Source organism: Bemisia tabaci, chromosome 10 (assembly GCF_918797505.1).
Source record: "Bemisia tabaci chromosome 10, PGI_BMITA_v3".
NCBI lineage: Eukaryota > Metazoa > Arthropoda > Insecta > Hemiptera > Aleyrodidae > Bemisia > Bemisia tabaci.
The window spans coordinates 39,819,848-39,843,441 of NC_092802.1; the positions used below are offsets into that span (position 1 = coordinate 39,819,848).

The 23,594-nt window shown below is 41.9% G+C and overlaps 1 protein-coding gene across 2 annotated transcripts in view; it reads left to right on the forward strand.

The window, feature by feature from the left end:
* Positions 1–439: 439 nt before the first annotated feature.
* Positions 440–23,594, forward strand: part of orb2 (cytoplasmic polyadenylation element-binding protein orb2) — a 425,677-nt gene continuing 402,522 nt past the window's right edge. The window contains exon 1 of one of the 2 annotated variants that reach the window (XM_019049956.2): positions 440–1,541. In XM_019049956.2, the coding sequence (XP_018905501.1) occupies positions 600–1,541 (942 nt within the window). In that variant the 5' untranslated portion in view covers positions 440–599. The remainder of the gene's footprint in view (positions 1,542–23,594) is intronic. The other variant, XM_019049957.2, reaches the window with a different exon arrangement.

Sequence of the window (23,594 nt, forward strand, 5' to 3'; positions counted from 1 at the left end):
GTTTTATGAAATTTCACATCTCTGAGCCTTTGGCTGTTGAAATGGAAATGTGGAGACAGGGTTGCAATTTTTCATGAAAAAATTTCGAGTGAATAATTTCATGAAATATCAAAAATGTATGATAGGTATTGAAAGGTACTTTTCGAAATGAAACGCAAACAATTATGTTCTTGGCATTTTGGTGTTCTTATGTGGTGTCGCATAGCCAGCTCCTGAAAACTTGTGTCATATTTTGCTTATTTTTGTTAGCTTTGTGAAATGTTTTGAAATATTTTACTGGTAAATCTTCAATGTTTTCCATTTTTCGTTTTGGTCGTGAGGTGCAGCGCAGCCCTATGTGGCAACAGGGCTGTGGAGTCCATAGTAGGTGCTGCATTGGCGGGCGTTTTTGAAACTAATCATATGTTTTGCCAACACTAGCGCTCCTAGGCGGTGCCCATGGAAGTCACGGCTCAGAACTCACGAGTGAAGTGGCGAGTGGATTGCTAAAGTCGACGTTGGGTTGACGTAGGTACGTGGTACTGATAATAACCCAAGTCAACCCCCTGATAATAGAACAACGGTACAAGTGCGTTTTTTAAATTTAGTTTAATATTCTAATGGGGGATTACAAGTTCAGTGTCAATTCTAGTGTAGTGACTTCTGTGGATTTTCCTGTGAGTACGTCCAACTCCCTATTTTTCACCACTCCTACTTCAGTGCCGGACAGCTTAGCCAATTTCCAACACCCTTCAATTATGCAAGATGACTTAATCATCGAAAAATCGTCGCGCGTCATCAAAACCCAAAATGATGTGAACGAAGATTTATCCAAATCCAAAGACGACTGCATATCCTTAGTTAATATCGGGAACGGTACGAGTGATAAGCCTAACGATCAGAATCAAGTAGGAACTGTTGTTTCAGCACCGTTGCAATTACCAAGTGGCTTTGCTGTTTCCGAACCGGTTATCAATTCTACTAACTCTACGTCAGGTACTCTCTGGTCAGCTGCTCCAATCGAAGACACACTCATGCATAGCTTGAATGTGCCCGGTGTCAACGGCACCTTAACGTTTCAGAATTTTCCTCAGACGAATCCTAATACCCTCTACAATTCTAGTCTCGGTCCGCAGATCTCCGGACTGTCCCAGTCGCAGCAGCAGCAACGCCGTGCTATTACTGCTACTCATAATTTCCCGCATAATCTTTCGCGACATATGCAGCAGCAAAACCATCCTCAGAATCTGTTCATGGCCAATAAAAGTTATTCGACATGGTCGAATCCTCAGCAGAACACCACTTGGTCTACGATGACTCAGAGCCCTGCTAATATCACCAGTCTCTCGTCATGGAACCGCGGTCGCTCAGTCCCGAATTTGAATCCACTCCAACAGTTGGCTAACCGTAAGCCAAGCCCCACGTTCAGTCAGCACTCCGGTATGGTGATTTCGCCTAAGTTTCGTCGCAGTACTTCGTACCCTGGAAAAAATTTCCTCCCGCAAAACCCAGGCTTTGACGTGACAACCATCGATGAAAACCGGGATCTCCTTGCTTATCAGGTAAGAATTTTATCCACCTTTATATTTTGACCCTCATAAATTTAATTTTCATCATTTCCAGGCAGATTTTATGAGAGAAATGGAAGCTGTTGCCATAAACATTTCCTCTTGTTTTTTATTATTTTTAACCTTAGTTCGCCTGTAAGTAAGTAGCAATAACCAAATCAGTCACTCTCTAAAAAGCTCAAGCCCTAAAAATGAAAGTGTTTACTTGAAATAAAGCCAAAACTGTTTTAATTATTCTATCTTGAATAGTATAATTTAGACATGCATGAGAGGAGGGCACCTAAATATCAGGTAGTTGCGTTCTTAGAAATGTCTTATGACTTCAACTGGAGATGTAGGAAAAAACTATTCGGCATTTGAGCCCTGTTGCGAATGAGCTGACAGAAGTCAACATGTCTTCTCTCTTTAAGGCTAAAGGTACCCAAGTTCGCAGTGAAAAAGTCAGTATTTCTGCTCGTCCTTGTACTACAATATACTTACATGCATTCCTAAGTACTAACAAATTGCCAAAAACCTGAGTCTTGATTATTTAGTGCTCGAGCTTTGAGAATAACTGACTCTCATAGCAGTATACTTTTCTTTCCCAGCCATGCGACTAATTCGTAATACCTCTCATTGAGTCCAATGTGAAAGAGCCATTTGAATTCCACCAGAAAGGTGATTTTTTCAATCAGTCTGGATTATTTAAATGCGTGGTGGTGGTGTCGGGCATTAAAACTTGCATATCGATGGCTTAAGTGTGAAACTACATATCTCCGTTTGCGACTTTGCAGACTTCCTGTCATACTTTATTTTTTCCGGGCAAAACTGGTCGACGTAATTTCTTGAATACTTCCTCGATTTTTCTTTTATGTATGTTAGCAGAATATTCAGTTCAAACTTTAAGCTATCAAGTTTGGTTGTTTCTTCTCCAAAAAGCAATGTGAATATTCTGAACTACTCTCGCGTATGCTAGGAATATAAAAACTCGCCTTTTAAAATGGAGCCTTTCCGCAAAACGCACCGCGTTTAACAAAAAAGAACCAAACCATATCAGCTATTGCCAAATTTAACTGTTTTACAAGAGAACGTTTGTGCGGATACTGTTGAAAATTTTCAGAATTTTGCTTCTTACTAGGCAGAAAATTCACTGATTTTTTCACTAATATCCGCGCTGCCGTTTTCGAGTGAAAAATCTAATTGCCCAGTAAAATTTTGCAAAAGCTAATGCGGCTTGGTTCCTTTCTGCTTAACGCGGTCCACATTTCCCACCAATTTCAAAAGCGACAACCTGTTTCTTTTTATTTCCTTTTGACCTTTGACTGTAGAAAATGTAGGTATTCTTGATGCAGAATGGAGATAGATACTTGCCTAGACTTTTTTTTATTTATTATTGAATTATGTTCTCAAACTTTTGTTCAGTTCACTAGTTAGGAGAATTTGACAACCTCTTAACTCAATATCAATTTCATCGCCATTAAGATGGACTCGCTGTAGTTGAATCGGTCCATGACACAACCAAACATGTTCATTATCTGATGAACTCTAGAACAGATGGCTTCTTATTGACCGCGAAACTCATCAGAATACGGACCCATGTTAGGTTTAAACATCAACCGATTAAATTATCAAGATGGCCCGAAAAAAAAAATTCTCAAACTCCTGCAGGCGGCAGGCTCCAGCACAGAAGTCAGTTTTTCGTGGTTTTAAAATTTAACTTGCTGTCCTCTCTCCTTGAGACACCCTCACGATAAAACCAAACCAGGGTGGGTTGATTGAAAGAAAGACTGGAAAGATTTTGACATTTCAGTGAAATATTTCATGAAATTTCACGAGGCTGTGAGGTATTTTATATTTTTCAGGGGCCATAGTAAGCAATCTGCACTCAAACACACAAAAATAGAAAAAAGTGAAAGTCACAATTTTTATATTTTGCGAAACACGAAGAGGAACCGGTATTTTTCAATATCGTTCATTTCCTGAAATTTCAAGATTTTAATTTTCATGAAAAATATCCCCCCTGCTGAAACCCCGATAAATTTAGGGTTTTTCCGTCCCCCTCACATCAGCGCCTCTAAAAATCAGAAAATTAGCACCTCTACTTTTTCTCCAGTCGAATTGATCAGGAACACTGTCTCATTATCAGCTGGCTAGGTCTGTCAAGTGGTCAGTGCGTCTGACTCTAGATCAACAGGACCTGTGCTCGAATCCCGGTACAGTAGCAACCAATTTTCACGGAATTAACGAGTGGATCTGCGGAAATAGAGTCCCTCTTGTGCACCCTGTAAAAATGAATAATATCCTTTTTCCATGTTGGACATGAGATCAGATCGTCTATAATTATAGGGTTTGCCTCTAAGTTCGGATCTTATTTGACTGGGTCTACGAGTCGATTGAGATCGACTACTACTAGTAGACTCTACTAATTTTTAATGTGCAGGGTTGCTACAGTCAGGGAAAACGGGGAAATGTCAGGGAATTTTTAAAAGTCAGGGAAAACCGGGAAATAACAGGGAAAATTTGTTAACTCACCTTTATTTGCTTTCTAGAATGGGTTTGAGGTTTCGAACAGCAAATTTTGCCTGAAAACTATTTTCAATTTTGCCTTCTCAACCATCCATCACGTCTTCAATTGTCAGGGAATTCCACCAAAATGTGTCAGGGAAATGTCAGGGAACATCATTTTCTAAATTCTGTAGCAACCCTGTCTTACGTCAAAATTATCGATAACGTTTTTTTCCCCCTCAGACATTTTTGTTCAGCAGAGCTAGGTACCTATTTAATGCGCCTTCAATTTTGCAAGGTATGCCACCCGAGCTCCGACGACTCAAAATAGTGGTATGACCCAACAAAACCTAAGCCAGTCTTCTTAAACGGTGAATTCGTGCACCTTCATTTGATGGAAGCTTATATATTTTATGTCAGAGCGGTAATTGCTGTTGTTATTGCTCTTCTTCCTCCTCTTCTTCTTCTTTATCTGAAAGCCCCGCTCACAAGAAAAATGATAGTCTACTTGAATCAAATCGCGCACAACGATCTTGGCAGGCTTCTTAATCGATCAGTGTTCCTTTCTCACCCTGTGTCGTTCAAAGCACTATAAATGTACACCAGCTGAGCCGAAGTACTGCGATTGAGGTTTCCTTATTTTCATATCGGAGCGACTGTTACAGTAACGTATACTGCGCGATTTGTTACTAGTAGAAGTTTGTTTTTTCATGGGCAGGAGGTTCGAATGAACACATTGAAAAACGTTAAATAGCTCGGTTAGTTGCAGTAATTTTCGTTGCGCGAATCATGCTATGCGTAAAATTTTGGTTAGAAACGTACATCATGCTTCAAGTCATACCCCGTCTACTGGTGCATTGGTTCATGACAGCATGGCGGGCGTGGAGCTGAATCCGTGGCGTGCGTGCTTTGCGATAAATCGATTGATCTGCTGTTTAAATCTATGGAAATGGATCGTTTAACAGGGTGTTTGCAGTCCCTTAATAATCGATTCTTCTCTACGCCTTCTAATGGGGACGTATCGATTTATCGATAATCGATCGTTCACGCCTCGCCACCGGATCGGCAGTTCGGCACCGTTGCATTCTTGACCAAATTACAACTCTCGATTTAGACCTCGCACTTCACACCTCAGCTCGGCAATTCGAAATGTTTATGGCTTCTGGGCCAGACGCTCTACGGAGTGGTCAAATTTTTTGTCTGGATATATTAATAGTAATGCGTTTTAAAAAATTTTAAATTTTCCCCCTCGTAATACCTACCCCACAAGCCAAGCTGAGACTCCCACGGTCAGACCCCACTACAAAATTTTCCACTTTATAGATGATATAACATTATGTCGATCGTACGCAGAACACCAGGATGGCAAAATTTCATGAAAAATAAAATGGATGGCATTTTGCAAAAAGGAACCAGGAGCATTGCAATGATGCTAAGATTGTGCAAATTCATCCTTTGCAGTAAAATAACTGAAATCATAAAAAAAGATGAAATTTACATGGTAATTTTTGTCTTAGATTCACAGTTTTCAGCGAATAAAATAGAAACTGTCAATGGAAAATCAGGTTTTCTTTCAAGACAAAAGAAGTTGCACAATCTTTGCAACATTGCAATGCTCGTGGTTCCTTTTTGCAAAATGCAATCCAAATATTGAAATATCACGTGAAATATTTCACGAAAGACCAGAAATTTATAAAATATAGGTACCGGAAAATACCGGTTCCTTTTCATGTTTCATAAAATGTAACAATCGTGACTTTCTTCTAATTTTGTATATGTTTGAGTGCGGGTGGAATACTCTAGCCCCTGAAAAATGTGAAATATTTCACAGCCTCGTGAAATTTCATGAAATAGGTATTTCACTGAAATTTCCAATCTTTCATTTCTTTCTTACGTTTCATGCCACCCTGTCCAAAGCTGCAGTTCCCTCCCATGAGACCCGAGTCTGCGGGCCTTGGTTTGAAACTCAACACGTTTGAGATAGCACGACGATAGACGATGGACAATTCCTCTTTTTCGACTCGAAGTGGCGCGGCGTGCTTCGCGATAAATCGATTAATACGCCATTCAAATCCATGTAAATTGATCGATTATCAAGGTCTTCGCAATGAACACTAGAATAATCGATTCTTCACCATAGCTTCAAATAGGAAAATATCGATAGTGGATTAAGACGCCGGAGTCTTTAGAAGAGGCTGGCAGGAATTCCGGTGCGGTGTTGTTGTTTCATCGCCCGTGTTTACGATTTTCTGTTTTCATTTCCAAAGTGAAGTTATTTCCCCGACGCCCGACGCAAGCCCCGGCCGAGACAGGGGTCAACGGAATAGAGCAGCGCGACGACCTCCAGTCTCCAGTTCTGCCGTGCTAAGGAAGAACGCCGTATGAACCTTCAGGCGTTGCCAAATTTCCTCTAGCAAATCACAAATTTTCCAGGAAAAATTTGTGAATATTTTTCTGCCAATTTCTAAGATACTTTCGTTTGAAATTTGATCCAAAGTGTCTGAAAATTTCAAGGGAGAATATTCAAAAATTTCCTAAAAAATAAACATTTTAGTGAAGAAAATTTGGCAACTCTCGAACTCTCTACAAGTCCGGAATTTCCGGAAAGCTCGGAAATAGTACTGATTTTTTAAGGGCGGTCCGGAAGTACCGAAAAAGTGCGGAATTTCCGCAAGAAGGTCCGGATTTTTTTCATTTTTTGTCATTTTGGTCGCAATTTGAGCGAGAAATGCAAATGTTTGAAATTTTTCGAATTTCGTTAATTGACGGGACTAAAAAAGTACTGAATTTTTCTGTTGAAGAGGTACTGAATTTCTTGAGTATGTGCCGTAAAAGTACTGTAAAAGTACTGATTTTTATGCAGCCTATTTAAGTAGACACCCGTATTTCTAATTTTGTATTTTTAACCATCTGGCGTGTTTTCAATTGTCAGGGAATTTCACTAAAATGTGTCAGTGAATTCCGGGAAATGTCAGGGAATTTCATTTTGTAAATTCTGCGGCAACCTTAAGCAGGGTATTATGCTCGCATCGTTAAGTGTGGAAATCAAGCGCGCAACTATTCGAACTCCGGAGTGTGTATGTGGTATCACGCGATATTGAAGGGGAATCTTAATTTTTCGCCTGTTAAATTTTAAAACACTCCAGATCAAATCACGTGCTAACTAACTTTTCTAAAACTTCAGAAAAGACAAATTTCACAAATTTTACCGAAAATTCTTGATTGTTTTAAAGGAAAATTTGGCAACGTTTGAAGGGTCATACGGCGTTTTTCCTGAACGCGCCAGCATGAGGGTCTCAAGAGTCACTTGATCGACCTGCAGCGCGCGGCGACGCGACGCACAGTGGATCGAGTCAATCAGAGAGGTCGGACATGAAATTTTTTCTTAAAACTGCAAATTTTGATGTTCATTCCGTCACTTGATAAATTTTAAGGGGTGCCTCTCCAAGAAAATTTTCTCGAGGAAACCAATGGAACCACTTTTAGAACCTCGAAGTTTTGTTTAAACGGAGTTGTAAGCGTTTAAAGTCTCCAAATTGTGTCCGGCCTATCCCATTGACTTGATCCACCGTGCGACGGCCCGCTAATATACAGCGTGTTTGTACTGGGGACAGGGACAAGTGTTTGTATTTTTGTAGAAGGGTTGCCTCGCGAGCCACGGTTCTCACCCCCTCCCTCGACCACACCCCCTCGGTGCGAGGGGAGAGCGAGGGGGTATGACACGAATACCGCCGTGTCGAGGAGAAACGCCGTATGAGCCTTCAGGCGTGGTAAAATTTCCTTTCGATAAAATCCGAATTTTCCGGAAAAACTATGGATGTTTCTCGAACAATTTTTTACAGAGTTAAATTCACGATTGGATCTTAATTATCTGATGGTTACGAGGGAAAATATTGGTAATGGACCACTAGACAAGGTACGAATTTTAGCAATCTGATACATGTTTCTTAACCAAAATTTTACGTAGAACACGATACGCACAACGAAAATTACCAAAATCAACTCCTTACGAAGATATTCAATGATTCTTGATGCGTGAATTCAAACCACCCGCTCACGAAAACTCAATGCTCTGCGTGATTCACATCGCGCGCTAAACGTTATCATGACAGTCTCTGCGATATGAAAATCTGGCAACCTCAATCTTGACGCTTTGGCTGAGCTATAGCAAATTGCTTATAGTTTGAACAACACATGGTGGGAAATGAACATTGCTTGATTGAGAAGATTGCTGAAACCGTTGGAGTGCACGATTTGACTCACGTAGAGCTTTGAGTTTCTTGTGAGCGGGCAGTTCAAATTCCTCGTAACTAATGTGAAATAAAAACGTTGATATCTTCGTTAAGGGTTGGTTTCAGTCATTTTCGTTGCGCGAGTCGTGTTCTACGTGAAATTTTAGTTACGAAACATGTATCAGAATGCTGAAATTCGTACCTTGTCTAGTGGTCCATTGAAAGTAAATCTTTTATCGGAGGGCGTTTGGTAGCTCCCGAATGTTCATACGGCGTTTTTGTTTTGAATGGAAGAGTATCGGATCATCGGGGGCGGTTCGTTTAATGTTTTAACGGATCATCGGGGGCGGTTCGTTTAATGTTTTAACGGATCATCTGGTAGCTCCGAATGTTCATCACGGCGTTTCGTTTAATGGAAGGTAACGGATCATCGGGGGCGGTTCGTTTAATGTTTTAGCGCCGATGAATCAATAACGAATGAAAAATGTGTCGCCGCGCGCCTAAGCCGGCTCGGGAGTGACCCGGGTATTTCGATCGGCGATTAATCGATTAAGTTCCTTTTGATCTGAATGCGTCCAATTCGACTAAATTCTGCAAATAGGAACTACAATTTCGGCTCAATTTAGAAACTACGTATGCACCATTAGTTTTCCCATGTACATGTGTTTTTTTACGGTGAAGCCAGAAATTGTCGCTCTTAATTGCGAAACGAGGTCCAATTGTGTGTAACATTCACTCGTTGCGTGAAGTACCCATGCCGTGCCAAAAAAAAAGACGCAACACCCTTCAGACGTTGCCAAAGTTTCCTAAACGAACTCAGCATTTTTAGGGAACACATAGAGTGAGGGAAAGGACGCGGGTTGTTGACGGCGTAGAGATACAACTATTCGCACTTGATGGATGTCCGTGTTGCGTGCGCAAAATTGAAGGCGCGACGGCGTGAAGCGCAAACTTGCAGTGCTTCGCTCTGTGCCTCTAGTTAAGTGTTGTCCCTATTTGAGAGAACAGAAAAAAATGAGGCAGAACTATGCCTTTCCTACCTTATGTTGTCTTGCTGACGTATAGCTCTCAAAGTACCATCACAAATTAGAAAAATTGAAATTGCACAATATGGAAATAGAGCGAGGGAGAGGACGTAGACGCGCTAAGACGTTGACGGCGCTGAGATACAACTATTCGTACTTGATGGATGTCCGTGTTGCGTGCGCAAAATTGAAGGCGCGATGGCGTGAAGCGTAAACTTGCACTGATTCGCTCTGTGCTTCTAGTTAAGTGTTGTCCCTCACTGAAAAAAAAAAAAAAAAAAAAAAAAAAAAAAAAAAACACATTGGATCTAGAGATCCAGACTCCTAAAAACATCGACAAGAAAAAGTACTCTTGATTCAATCAGAATCTAGCTTAAATCAAGAACCAAGCCTCTTAATTTAAGCGGATTTCGTTTTGATTCAAGCAAAAATCCGATTGAATCAAGAGTATTTTTTCTTGTCAATGTTTTCAAGAGTCTAGGCTCTAGGTCCAATGTGTTTTTTTTTTCTTCTTCTTCTTCTTTTTTTTTTTTTTTTCTTTCCAGTAAGCATCTGTGAGAGTTTTTCCTCCAGTTTTTCCGAGGATTAACGTTCCAAAATTTCCTGCGATAAAATGTGGATTTTACTTCAAAGTAGTGGATGTTTTCTTCTCAATTGTTCCGTGAACTCTCTTTGCAATATGATGTAAAGGCTCTGAAAAATTTAGGGGGATTTTCTCAACCAGCATTCTAAAAAATTTATCGGGGGCGATTTTCCTTGAACTTAAAACTGGAAAAAAATGGAAGCAAGGGTATGTGTGTGTGTTGTGGTGACAAAGCTACTCGTCATTTTTCTCGAATTTTGAGATCACCATTCTGTTGTCAGCAAACTAAAAGTCCGGTTACACGATCAAATTGAGCCATCAAATTGGGCCTCTCATTGGTCGCATTCTCGCCTCAGGTCTTTTTCCACCAATCAGAGCTTCAGTTTGATGGCTCAATTTGATCGTGTAACTGAATCTTAAAGACTCGACTCACCAATTTTGACAAACAAATCCAACGTAATACAGGCGTGTTTTTTTAGAGGGAAAATATTGCATTCGAGTGCGGTTTCGTATCGAGTGCGATATTTTTCCTCTGAAAAAAACCACGCTTTTATTAAGTTAAATTTGTTTGTCAAAAATGGTAAGTGAATTCTTTAGTCTCCTGACAACAGAAATGCGATCTCAAAATACGAGAAAAATGACGAGTAGCTGCGAAAAATGGAACCAGTCGATGCTATGTATCGTGTATCGTACTGACACAAAATATGGCGTCCTTCGAACCACCTTAACGCTCTGATGCGCACACTTACAACTAATTCAAATGCAACTACCCTTTTTAGGAGCCATTTTGGGGCGAAAGAGCCCCTTCCCGAAAAAAGCGCAGACCTCTTAAAAGACAAAAAATTAAAAACTCGCTAAAAATTACTCTCTGGACTCAATTTATACTAACACGAAAGGGCTATGTCCCTTGACCGCTTTCCGGTCTACACTGGAAAAAAACACATTGTATCTAGAGTCCAGACTCCTAAAAACATCGACAAGAAGAAATACTCTTGTTTTAATCGGATTTTTGCTCAAATCAAGAACCAAGCCTCTTGATTTGAGCGGATTTCCTTTCGATTTAAGCTTAAATCTGATTGAATCAAGAGTATTTTTTCTTGTCAATGTTTTCAAGAGTCTGGACTCTAGATCCAGTGTGTTTTTTTTTCCATATAGAAGATGCGATGTATCGCGTGTCGTTCTGACACAAAATATGGCGTCCGTCGAATCGCCTCAAAAGCCGCGGAAAATTCCGGGAAGTTCATCACGTTTAAAATCCCCGGAAAGTTATGGAATATTAAAACCCAGGAAAACTCGTCACACTCCTAGCCAGGGAAAAAGCGCACGAAGCCAAAGAAAAGTCAGGGAATTGGAAAATGAAGAAATCCCACACACCCTGAATCCGACATCCATGGCGATGAACCCAAGCTTCCCCCTTTACGTCGCTCCACTGGCATAAGGGCGTATCTCTTTTCCCACATGAGCCCCCGAAAGCATTGATTTATACGTAAAACGCGGCTCACGTGGTAATCGAGATACACCCTTACATCGAAAGGGCGACGTTATGCAGGGACGAAAGCTCACCCAGCCGACGGTGGCCTAGTTCCGCCTGCGGTTCACGATTAATCGACTTACCTGCCATTCAAACCACTAAAATAATCGATTATCAGGGTGTGCCTCGATAATCGACCCTTCACCACGGCTTCAAATGGGAAAATATCGATACGTAGTCGATGACTCATCGTGCACGAGGCGTCTCGGAGCGCACCGAGGAAGAAGCGCCTATCTGCGTGGGGTAACAATGCGGAGTTACGTTGTTTTAAAATCCGTGATTTCCGCGGAGGGACGACAATGCCGCCCTGCATGCAACGCTCCCTCGCAACTTTCGCCCCAGCCACCCTTCCTTCTTCCGTTCATCGAACTTGGTTCTTTCGCGGTGCCCCTCCCCTCCTTTCCTCCTTCCGCCGACGTTTGTTTTTCTCCTTCCCTCGGACGATGAAACCGCGCAATTGCTCGCGGTGAGAGTCGGCGCTCGAGTGGTTGTTCGTTTTCCCGCCGGTCGAGGATTTTTCGGCAACCCTAAGATTACTTGCATCGAGCGGGGGTTTGGTCTCTCCGCGCCGTTTTGAGGGAAAACCTCACATCCACGGTGAAGTACCAGACCAAGTGGATTGCATTTTGCAAAAAAGAGCCACAAGCATTCCAATGTCGCTAAGATCGTGCAACTTTTTTCACCTTGCAAATAGTAACTGATCACCTAAAAAAGTTTTATCTTTACTCTCTATAAATTGTGAATTTATTACGAAAATCACCTTTGTAAATTTAATTTTTTTTCATGATCTCTGACATTTCTTTGGAGAGCAAATCAATATAATTTTTTCAAATTTTTTGTTTCTCCGCACAGAGAAGAAAAAACAAGGAAGTTTGTTCAATTCTAGCCACATTGGAATGATCTTGGTTCCTTTTTGCAAAATGCAATCCAAGTATCTCGGTTTGCCACGCTGTAGACTTCCTGTTATAAGTACTTTATTTTTTATAATGGGAAGCTACTCAAAGTTAATTCTTGAAAGTTCTTGGTCGTAGCGCTAGCTCTATAAGCGAGAGCTCCCGGGTTCGATTCCCGGCCAGGCGATGGTCTCAAAAAAATGGTTGCCTGAGACTGGTTGTAAGGATAAAGGGGGGACGGGATTTAAGCGCAAGGATTAGCCCTTGTGGGCTATTTGAAGTAGGGAAAAAAACTTCCCTGTTTTTTCTTCTCTGTGCGGAGAAACAAAAACTTTGAAGAAATTATATTGATTTGTTCTCCAAAGAAATGTAATCGGAGAGGAGATTTTTACACACCGCAAACAAGATATGGACGTATTTATGCTAAAAGGAACTATGTTCCACGCAAACCCTATGCACACAGTTCCTTTTAGAATAAACACGTCCACATGTGGTCTGGTAGTTTCACCGTCGATATGTGAGCTCCCGTGTTAGTGGTGATCTTTCAAAGTTGGCAACACTGTTTTCCCTCCATTTCAATGTATGTGAAACAATCGATTCCTGGCGAGGCAGCTTGCCTCATCTAAAATTGATATTTTTAATGGATTTTATTGGAGGAGAAACAGTGTTATCAGTGTAAACGATGTTTTTTGACTTCACTGGGAAAAAAAGTCGGTTGGGTCTAGAGTCCAGACTCTTAAAAACATTGACAAGAAAAAATACTCTTGATTCAATCGGACTTTTTGCCTGAATCAAAAGGAAATCCTCCTAAATCAAGAGGCTCGGCTCTTCGATTCAAGGAAAAATCTGATTGAATCGAAAGTATTTTTTCTTGTCAATATTATTAAGAGTCTGGACTCTAGATACAACCGACTTTTTCTAGTGTTGTAGAATACGCTCATGCAGTCCGGTGGAATGATTTTGGATGAGAACACCTAGATGAGAAGAGTAGGTACGGACCTGTCGAAGTATGGAGCTCCCAGGGCACAGAAGAGCAGCCTACATTCCAACGTGAAAAATTGCGGAAAAATCAGGGTTCTCCCCGTCAGGGAATACTGGGAAAACCGGGAATGGAGATGTTGCATGTGTGTGGAATTTGCGATTTGACTATTGTTTCTTATGTAAAAGTTGGCGAGAAACACGATGGTGCCACTGGTTTTCTCTGAAATCAACTCCCAAGCTCAAAAAAAGCTCTCAAGTTGAGGCCAAAATGGAGGGGATATCCCACGCTATCCTGAGAGTCCACCTCTACATCAAAACAGACTCTCCATGCAAAGATAGGGAGCAAATACATTAGCAGGGTTGCCGTGTTTTCAGTTGTGGAGTCTCCAAATTAAGTGGCAGCCCTGCTAATGTATTTGCTCCCTATCTATGCATGGAGAGTTCGTCTTGATGTAGAGGTCGACTTTCAGGATAGCGTGGGATATCCCCTTCATTTTGGCCTCAACTTGAGAACTTTTCTTGAGCTCGGGAGTTGATTTCAGAGAAAACCAGTGGGACCATCGTGTTTCTCGCGAATTTTTACATAAGAATCAGTAGTCAAATAGCAAACTCCTCACACATGCAACATCTCCACTGCGGCGCAAAAGCGCAAAGAAGACGTTTGCGCTTGTGGGTTTCTCTCATTTGCGCATATGAGACCCCAAAAGTTGCGCAAACGCACCCATTCACGGAGGTTAGAAGTCACTGTGGGAAATGAAGGATGTACCGCACATCTAGCAACAGCGTGATCGGAGAAGTATTGAATTTGAAGTCAGTTGGCGAACACTCCAATAACACACGTTAGGATAGGTACTTACAAGTCATGGAACAGTGAAGCCTCTTGCAAACCGACTTCACGTATATTCTACATTTCCTAAAAAGCGTTGGGTTAAGATACCATTTTGGCCTCAACTTGAGAGCTTTTTTTGAGCTTGGGAGTTGATTTCAGAGAGAACCAATGGCACTATCGTGTTTCTCGCGAACTTTTACATACGATTCAACAGTCAAATCGCAACTTCCTCACACATGCAACATCTCCATCGTCGGGGAAAACATGGAAATGTCAGGTTTGTCCGCATCGTCCTTATCGATCCCACACTGTGCGGCGACGGGGCCCCGACAACTGGTGCCCGGAAAAGCCCCGGAGCCGCGGTCCCGGCGCGAGTTTCCCGGCCTGCATACGTGTCCGCGGGAGACTCGCGTCGAGTGCCGTTTCGTTTCCGTTTCGACACGCTACACAACTCGGGTGCGTCCCGACGCGACGCGACGCGACGCACAACCGCGACCACTCGACGTCGCGCCGTGACGTCACCGTGTAGCTAATGACTCCCCCCCCCCCTCCCCAGCCCCCCCTCCCACTCATCCCGATCTAATCTAATTATTATTCGCTTGTTAACGCCACGCCGCCACTAGCGCCGCCACACAGTGGATCGAGTCAATAGGAGAGGTCGGACAAAATTTGGAAATTTTAAAAGCTCATAACTCTGTTTATACGAAACTTTGAGGTTCTGAAAGTGGTTCCATTGGTTTCTAAGTGCAATTTTCTATCAAGAGCACCCCTTAAAGTTAAAATTGGGATGAGATAAACGTAAAATTTCACAATTTTTGTCAAAAATTGCATGTCCGACTTCTTCCATTGACTCGATCCACTGTGCGCCACCACGACTGAGCGAGGCGCGAGAAATTTCGGCGAGGTGCGAGTTGTTGTCGTGCGTCGTGATGCTCAATGCGGGATCACCGTCGGGCTGACTACCTTTCAGCGGCGTGGCGTGCTTTGCGATTTATCGATTGAGTCGGTCATTTAAACCTATGGAAAAATATCGACAAACAGGGTGTTCGCAGCGAACACCTTAATAATCGATTCTTTACCATAGGTTCAAATGGCATAACAATCGATATATCGAAATTCACGCCACGCCACTGCTACTTTTTCCGCACAAAGTACATTTGTGGCAATTTTGCCGATCATCGTCGCCGCACAAAATCATTTTCGCACGAATAATTGGACCGCGTTCAACTGAAAGGAACCAAGCCACATCAGCTGTTGCCTGCTAACGGGCAATTCAATTTTTTACGAGAGAAAGTCTGTGTGGATCTCGTTGAAAATTTTAAGGAATTAGCTTCGGACTATGGAGAAAAACCACTCAAATTTGCACGAAAATCCGCGCAACCGTTTTCATGTGAAAAATTAAATTGCCTTGGCTTGGTTCCTTTCTGTTTAGCGCGGTCCAATTTTCTGTAGTATGTGACAAAGTCGACGAAAATATGAGGCATATTTAAGGAAAATGAGTGAACAAAGATTGAAAACTTACTCAGCAGTCTAACAGGGATCGTCAGGGTCCAGCCGCTGTGCGATGTTGTCAGATGTTTGAGATTGTGCGAAAATGATTGTGTGCGGCAACGATAATCGGAAAAATTAACACAAATTTAATTTGCGCGGAAAAGATACTCTGCCCGCCGTCGTGCTAGGGAGGAACGCCGTATGAGTCCTCAGATGTTGCCGGATTCCCTTCTCTAAAATTTGAGTTTTAGGAAGATCGGTGGGAATATTTCCTCTGATTTTTCAGCGGATTTTATTCGCGACAAGATTTCGGCCCTTACAGCTTTATTTTTATAGATTCGGATCCAGCTTATCCATAAATTTCATGCATAACTCACACTGGGAAAAAAAACACATTGGATCTAGAGTCCAGACTCTTAAAAACATCGACAAGGACAAATACTCTTCATGCAATCGGATTTTCACTTAAATCAAGAACCAAACCTCTTAATTTGAGCGGATTTCCTTTCGATTTAAGCTTAAATCTGATTGAATCAAGAGTACTTTTTCTTGTCAATGTTTCCAAGAGTCTGGACTCTAGATCCAATGTGTTTTTTTTTTCCAGTGCACCTCAAAAATGATAAAGTAAATAAAAAACATAAAATATACTAAAATAAATAATAAACGTAAAAATATTAAAAATAATAAAATAAATAAAAAGTATAAAAATATACAAAAATAATTAGATAAATAAAAAGTATAAAAATATACGGAAAATAAAAAAATAAATAAAAAGAATAAAAATAAAAACAAATTATCAGCCGGCCGTGTCCGTACTGTCCTCCGAGGGTATTGTTGTCTCCTCATTTTCGGGGCGAATTGGCGAGGCGGCCGGCGGGGGGGGGGGGGGGGGGGATTCGAAGGGAGCGATAACTCACGGATGTCGCTCGGCGGCGGCCGTAATCCATCATCCATCAATTCCCTTTATCGCTCCGACCGAATCGCGGGACGAGCTGCCCGAGTACCCCTTCGAGGGTTCGCGCTCCCTAATGTCAACACCCCCCCCCCCCCTCCCGACTCCAGCCCCCGCCCGATTTAATTTCGGCCACGTCACGGACCGGACGGACGAACGGCCATGATCGGGGAAAAATTAGACCCCCTCTAATTGACCTCGTTTGACCCGCCACTCGCGCAAACTCGATCGCTGTCCTATCGCAACCGTGAATTAAAAGCGTTTACACTATTTTAAATATCCCCTCATCGGGCCGGCCAGGTGGCCCCAGCGGTCAGCGCGTCTGACTCTCGACCAATTGGTCTCGGGCTCGAATCCCGGTGGTGGCGACAAATTTTCAAGACATTGACGAGTGGATCTGCAGGAACAGACTCCACTCGGCCTTGATCCCTGAAAATTTGAAAGCCTGGAGCATGGATGTGTACTAACCCTAACGATAACTCGATCCTCATTAAAGGTTGCAGAATCTTCAATTGGATTAAAAATGTGGCCTTGATCAGGGAATACCTGAAAAGTCACTGCAGGGCTGCCACAGTCAGGAAAACCGGAAAATATCAGGGAATTTTAAAAAGTCAGAGAAAAATTGGACCGCATTGAACAGAAAGGAACCAAGCAACATCAGCCAAATTTAACAGGGCAATTTAATTGTTTTACAAGAATACGTTTGAGCGGATTCCTTTGAAAATTTTAGGGAATTTGCTTCGTATTATGCAGAAACACCACTGAAAGCACAAAAATCCGCACAACCATTTTCATGTAAAAAATTAAATCGCCTAATTAAATGTGGCAAAGCTGATGTGGCTTAGTTCCTTTCTATTTAACGCAGTTGGGACTTTCATGCAACATTTTCTTTAATCCGAGTCAGTTGGATTAAGGTTTAAAGGAATCGAAGTAGGTATGATCGGTGCGCTTGACGATGTCCGTTTTGGCCAAGAGAGGCCCACCAATGAAACCGACACCAGAGTCCTCGTTAAAGATTATGACGTAAACTTTGACGTCAAAGTGACGTAGCACTTTGGAAGCGGAGTTGGAGTTGGCCGTGGGCAATCACGGTCCTATTCCCATGCAGTGGAGCACCCGTGGCTTATAATACTGCCGTGCTAAGGAAGAGCGAGCATGAGTCTTTAGTTGTTGCCAAATTCCCTTCACTACAAAGGACCACTGGATAAGAACCAGTGTTCGAAACTCACCTTCGAGTTTCAGGAGCCATGTGGCTCATCAAGCTTGATTTTTCAAGGGGGAGTTTGGATTGTCTTAGAACTTGTAAAAAATTGGACTTTTAAACGCGAATTTTTCGAAAATTAAGATCTAGAGAAAAATATGCTCAAGATTTTTACGTATCGAGATTACTTTTCTATATTCAACGCAATGATGCCTTGAAAATAGTCCCTTAATACTTAAGTCAAAATTGTAGACAATAGTTGTTTTTTTTACTTTAGACATTTTTGCTCATGCAGTAGTGCTACCTTTTTAATGCGCCTTCAATTTCACGAGGTATGCCACCGAGCTCCTACGAGTCGAAATGGTGGTATGACCCAACCGAACCTAAGTAGGTCCTGTCAAACGACTGATTCGTGTAGTTCACCGCTGACGGAAATCAGTATTTCTGTCGGAAGTTATAATCGTTATTCTTATTATTTTTCTTAATTTTTTATGGATCGAATTGATACTTTAAAATCAATCATTAATTTACAAAAATTAACACAATGGGCCTGTTGCAAACTTTTGCTAGAGCAAAAATAAGAGTTGTTTCTTATAGATAATGCCTCAAAAATCACGATGAGCGCATCGGCAAAGTCTGAAATGCACTCATAACTTCACAGTCTGCGTAAGAAATTTGCGGTTTTTTGAGCTTCCCGCTTCAAAAACGATACTACGACACAGGTGAACATTTTGTAAGAGGAGTCGCTCCATCGTCGGCAATAATCATCATGGCCGACGCCAATCCGCCGAAACACGTTTGATGGGACGAGATATAACACCTGAACTGGATTAGACCGGATGACAATCGGTGTGTTAACGTTCATATTTTCCACGCCCGAATTGATTGACCTTGAACTCTCCTCGAATCACGCACGGAACTGCGAGCAAGCGTCGGCCATGATGAATATCGCCGACGATGGAGCGACTCCTCTAACAAAATGTTCACCTGTGCCGTAGTATCGTTTTTGAAGCGGGAAGCTTAAAAAAACGCAAATTTCTCACGCAGATTGTGAAGTTATGAGTGCATTTCAGACTTTGCCGATGCGCTCATCGTGATTTTTGAGGCATTATCTACAAGAAACAACTCTTATTTTTGCTCTAGCAAAAGTTTGCAACAGGCCCATTCACCCGTATCTCACACTGGGCACGTCTTGGCAAACAAACCCTTCTTTTTAAGCTTTGAAACATTGGTCAATTTTACGGTTTTTCTTTTTCTATCTAAAATCAATATGGTATTTCATCTCTATATGAAAGGTCACATATACAACGTGCTGGATATTTTTCAACCATTGTTTCCGCTTGTGCTCTTACCAGGGTTACCGCAGTCAGGAAAAACTGGGAAATGTCAGGGAAAATTTGTTAAATCACCTTCATTTGCTTTCTAGAATGAGTTTCAGGTTTCGAACAACAAATGTTGCCTCAGAACTATTTTCAATTATGCTTTCTTAACTATCCGTCACATCTTCAATTGTCAGGGAATTCCACCATAATGTGTCGGGGAAATCAGGGAAAAGTCAGGGAATTTCATTCTCTAAATTCTGTGGCAACCCTGTCTTACGTCAAAATTGTCGATAACGTTTCCCCCCCCCCCCCCCCTTAGACATCTTTGCTCACCTATGTAATGCGCCTTCAATTTTGCAAGGTATGCCACCCGAGCTCCTACAAGTCAAAATAGTGGTATGACCCAACCGAACCTAAGCTCGTCTTCTTAAAAGGTGAATTCGTGCAACTTCATTTGATGGAAGCTTATATATTTTGTGTCGGAACGGTAATTGCTGTTGTTATTGCTCTTCTTCCTCCTCTTCTTCTTTATCTTCCTCTTTTTCTTGTTCTTCTTCTCTTTCTTCTCCTCCTTATTTGTTAATGGACCAAATTTTTACCTTTTAATGAACCACGAAATCAGAAAAAATTACACTGTTTACCTATGGATCAAACTGGGCACGTCGTGGCAAACGAACCGCTCATTTTGAGCTTTGAAACATTATTATGAAAAACAGTGCCTTAAACCTCTTCAACACTCATCCAGAGCCCCTGAGGTTATTATTGAAAACAAGTTTTTTACTCTTTAACTGAAAACCCCTGGAAATCATTCGTCGATCGAATCCGCACCCTCGGATTCACCATAGCCTCAATCAGTAGAGAGACGTGAATGTTTCGATCATCGATATTTCCCCCATCTGAACCCGCGGTAAAGAATCGAATATCGAGGTGTTCGTGGCGAATCGATCTTTTTCCATAGGTTTAAACGGCAGATCAATCGATGTATCGCAAAGCCCGCCACGGCCGGCAACTCAATCAGTGGCGCGGCGTGAACGATCGATTATCGATATTTTCCCATTTGAAGCTATGGTAAAGAATCGATCATTAAGGTGTTTGTTGCGAACACCCTGTATTTCGATTTTATTCCATATGTTTAAATGGCAGAGCAATCGATGTATCGCAAAGCACGCCACGGCCGGCAACTCAGTCCTCGACGTGCACTTGTCGTAAATCATCGGAGGATGTGTTCATTAACCCGTCCAGGGGCGGAGCGCCAACCCCCCCTTATCGATATGTTTCCATATGAAGCCATTACAAAGAATCGATCATTGAGGTGCACTCGATAATCGATCCTTCTCCACAGGTTTAAACGACCGATGAATCGATCCATCGCAAAGCATTGAACCTGTCCCCAGCCTCATGTAACAACAACCGACAACTCGCCCGATCCGCCCGCCAAGGCTCACGAGAGACGCTGCCAAATCATACCGAAAATCTTCTTTTTCATCGGGATTTAATCGTTAAAAATATGCCTTGTAATGATGTTTTGCAATTTTGGGGGCATGGAATGGACACTAAAGACGAATTTCAGCATACAGTTTTTCACAATCCGTGACACGATACGCATACGAAAAACTGATTGGCACATACGTTGTTTTTAAACCGGGACGGAATTTATAGGTCCAAATTGCAAAATGCAGTCCAATTCTTCTTTTTCATCGGGGATTCAACCGTTAAAAATATGCCCCGAAATGATGTTTTTGCAATTGGGGGGGGGGGGGGGGGCTATGGTAAATTGATAACGTGTCATATCACTCCAAAATTTTACGAGGATTCAGAAAATGGTGCCATACGTAGTGATACGAGCAGCCGTTCTCATGTTATGATTGGAAAACCGATTTTGGGGCACTAAACCCCACCCCCCCCCCCCCAAAAAAAAAAAAACCCCAATGCCGTCACGCTATCGATGAGGACCTTTTTGGGGGGACTCAGGGGGTCATAAGGACTCACTATGCCAAAAATAAGCTTGTTATTAATATTTTCCCTTAACTGGCCGAATTTTTCATACCACTCCTGGACTAAGAGGTTTTGGCCTCTTACGCCAGGGGTTTAAATAATCGGGAGAATAGGACGAGAGGGGACCTAACATGAGGGGGGGGAGGAGGGTAAAAGAGCCCTTAAGATTGCTTCATTTCGTGTACAGTTTACGGCGGCTAACAAAATTCACCCTCAAGAAAGTATTAATTTTCATGTTTTCGATCTGTTTCAGGTATGTCAGCTTTCTCTTTTACAAAATGTTCTTCCGCAATTTTGTCCTGTAGAAATTCGGTGAGTTAAACTTTACAAGATCACCTTCACTTGACATTTTTCTGTTATCCATTGAGATGCAGAGGTCCTAAGTGGACGTATTCTCGCTAAAATGCTCCATGTATACATCCACTAGAAACTCGAAAGAAACTGAGAACAAAAGTTCTGTATGCCTCATGCTGTCGTTTGCCTATAATCTTTTGTGAATAGTCCCTTCTAGCATGAAAGCGCCCAACTGACCTTCCCTATTGCTTTTATCTCGAATTCAGTTCCACTTTTTTGATCAATATTGCTAATATCCAGGTTTCAATGGACCACTAGACAGGTGTGAAATTCAGCATTCTGATACATGTTTCTCAGCCAAAATTTTACGTAGAATACGTTGCGCACAACGAAAATACCGAAATCAACTCCTTACGAAGATATTATTGATTCTTGATGCGTGAATTCAAACCACCCGCTCATGAAAACTCAATGCTCTACGTGATTCACATCGCGCGCTAAACGTTATCATGACAGTCTCTGCGATATTAAAATCTAGCAACCTCAATCTTGACGCTTTGGCTCAGTTATAGCAAATTGCTAATAGTTTGAACAACACATGGTGGGAAATGAACATTGCTCGATTGAGGAGCTTGCTGAAACCGTTGTAGTGGGCGATATGACTCACGTAGAGCTTTGAGTTTCTTGTGAGCGGGCAGTTCAAATTCCTCGTAACCAATGTGAAATAAAAACGTTAATATCTTCGTTAGGAGTTGGTTTCAGTAATTTTCGTTGTGTGAATGTTTTTCTACGTGAAATTCTGGTTAAGAAAGATGGATCAGATCGCTTAAATTCGTGCCTTGTCTAGTGGTCCATTCTCACTTTGGCCATGAGAATTAAAATGATGAATAATCGATTCTCGATCTTTCCTCATTTGAAGCCGCGGCAAGGATCCGATTGTTAAGTTGTCCGTTGCGAACACCCTGTTTATCGATCCTTTTCCATGGGTTCAAATGGCAGATCAATCGATACATCGCGAAGCACGCCACGGCACAACCTTCCGGGCGCGTAAACGTTTCAGCTTCAGCACCTCTCTCGGTCGGTCTATTTACGGAGGGCAACGTTGACAAACCGTCCGCGCCCCGGAAAATTAATCCAGGTAAAGTGATTAATTAATTCGAGTATTTTTCGAAGGATGCGACAACGGCGCCCTGTCTATTTATGTCGCTGCCGATACGAAACCAAAAAAAACCACGTGTCCAGGACTGCCGTGTTCGGCAAGAACCACACAACTCCGATAAAGTCAACGCATGCACATACGCGGTTCTTCCTCAACGGCAAAGAAATGAGCCCTCGCCAACCTTGCCCACAGGATTTTCACGACGGGAACTGCAGGAGTAACGTTAGCTCACCATGACGTCATTCTGGGAGTTTTCCATACACCGGCCTGAAAATTGAAAATTTTTGAAATTTTTTTCGGAAATGTGGGGTGGTTCCTTTCTGAGAAACTCAGTCCAGTTAATCGACAAATCCGTGAATCGGCCGATCGAGTTGGTGTCGGTCGAATTATGTTGATCGAATCGCATCGATCGGTTCGCGTTTTTATTTTTCCATCGATCGAATCGACACCGGTTTTTTAGTAATTCTTTGATCAAATGGAGACTTTGCACACAAAAATTGTATTGCTTCATCTGACAGTGCTTAATGAGCTGAGTTTCGCAGTATTTTTCATACTTTTTTTCTGACATGGGAAATTGGAGAAAAACAGATTTAGAAGTGAGAAAATGTGCCGCCTTATGACGTTATCTGGCGGCATTTTCCATTTAAACACATGTATTTTAGCAGATCAGGTTATTTTGTCATATCTTCTCCAATGATAACTGTCCAATTTAGAAACCAAGGATGTCCTAGCACTCAATTGGATTGCATTTTGCAAAAAACAGCTCGATTCCAGTGTTTTAAAAATGCTGCTCCTTCATAATTATCCACAAAATCTCTTAGAATAGCAAATAGTCTTTTCTCCCACCAAAAAATTGATATTTTAAAGGAAAATAATTGTGCAAATATAAATACTGTGCATATATTAAGTTTTGTTTGAAGAAAATAGAAGTTGTACGATTTTGAAACACTGTAATCGCGCTGGTTCCTTTTGCTGAATGCGATCCAATTTTCCTAGCAGTATCATTTAAAAGATGAAATTCACAAACTTTAAGACACCTGCAAATTCTCTATAACGTTGATCGGTTCACGTCGTT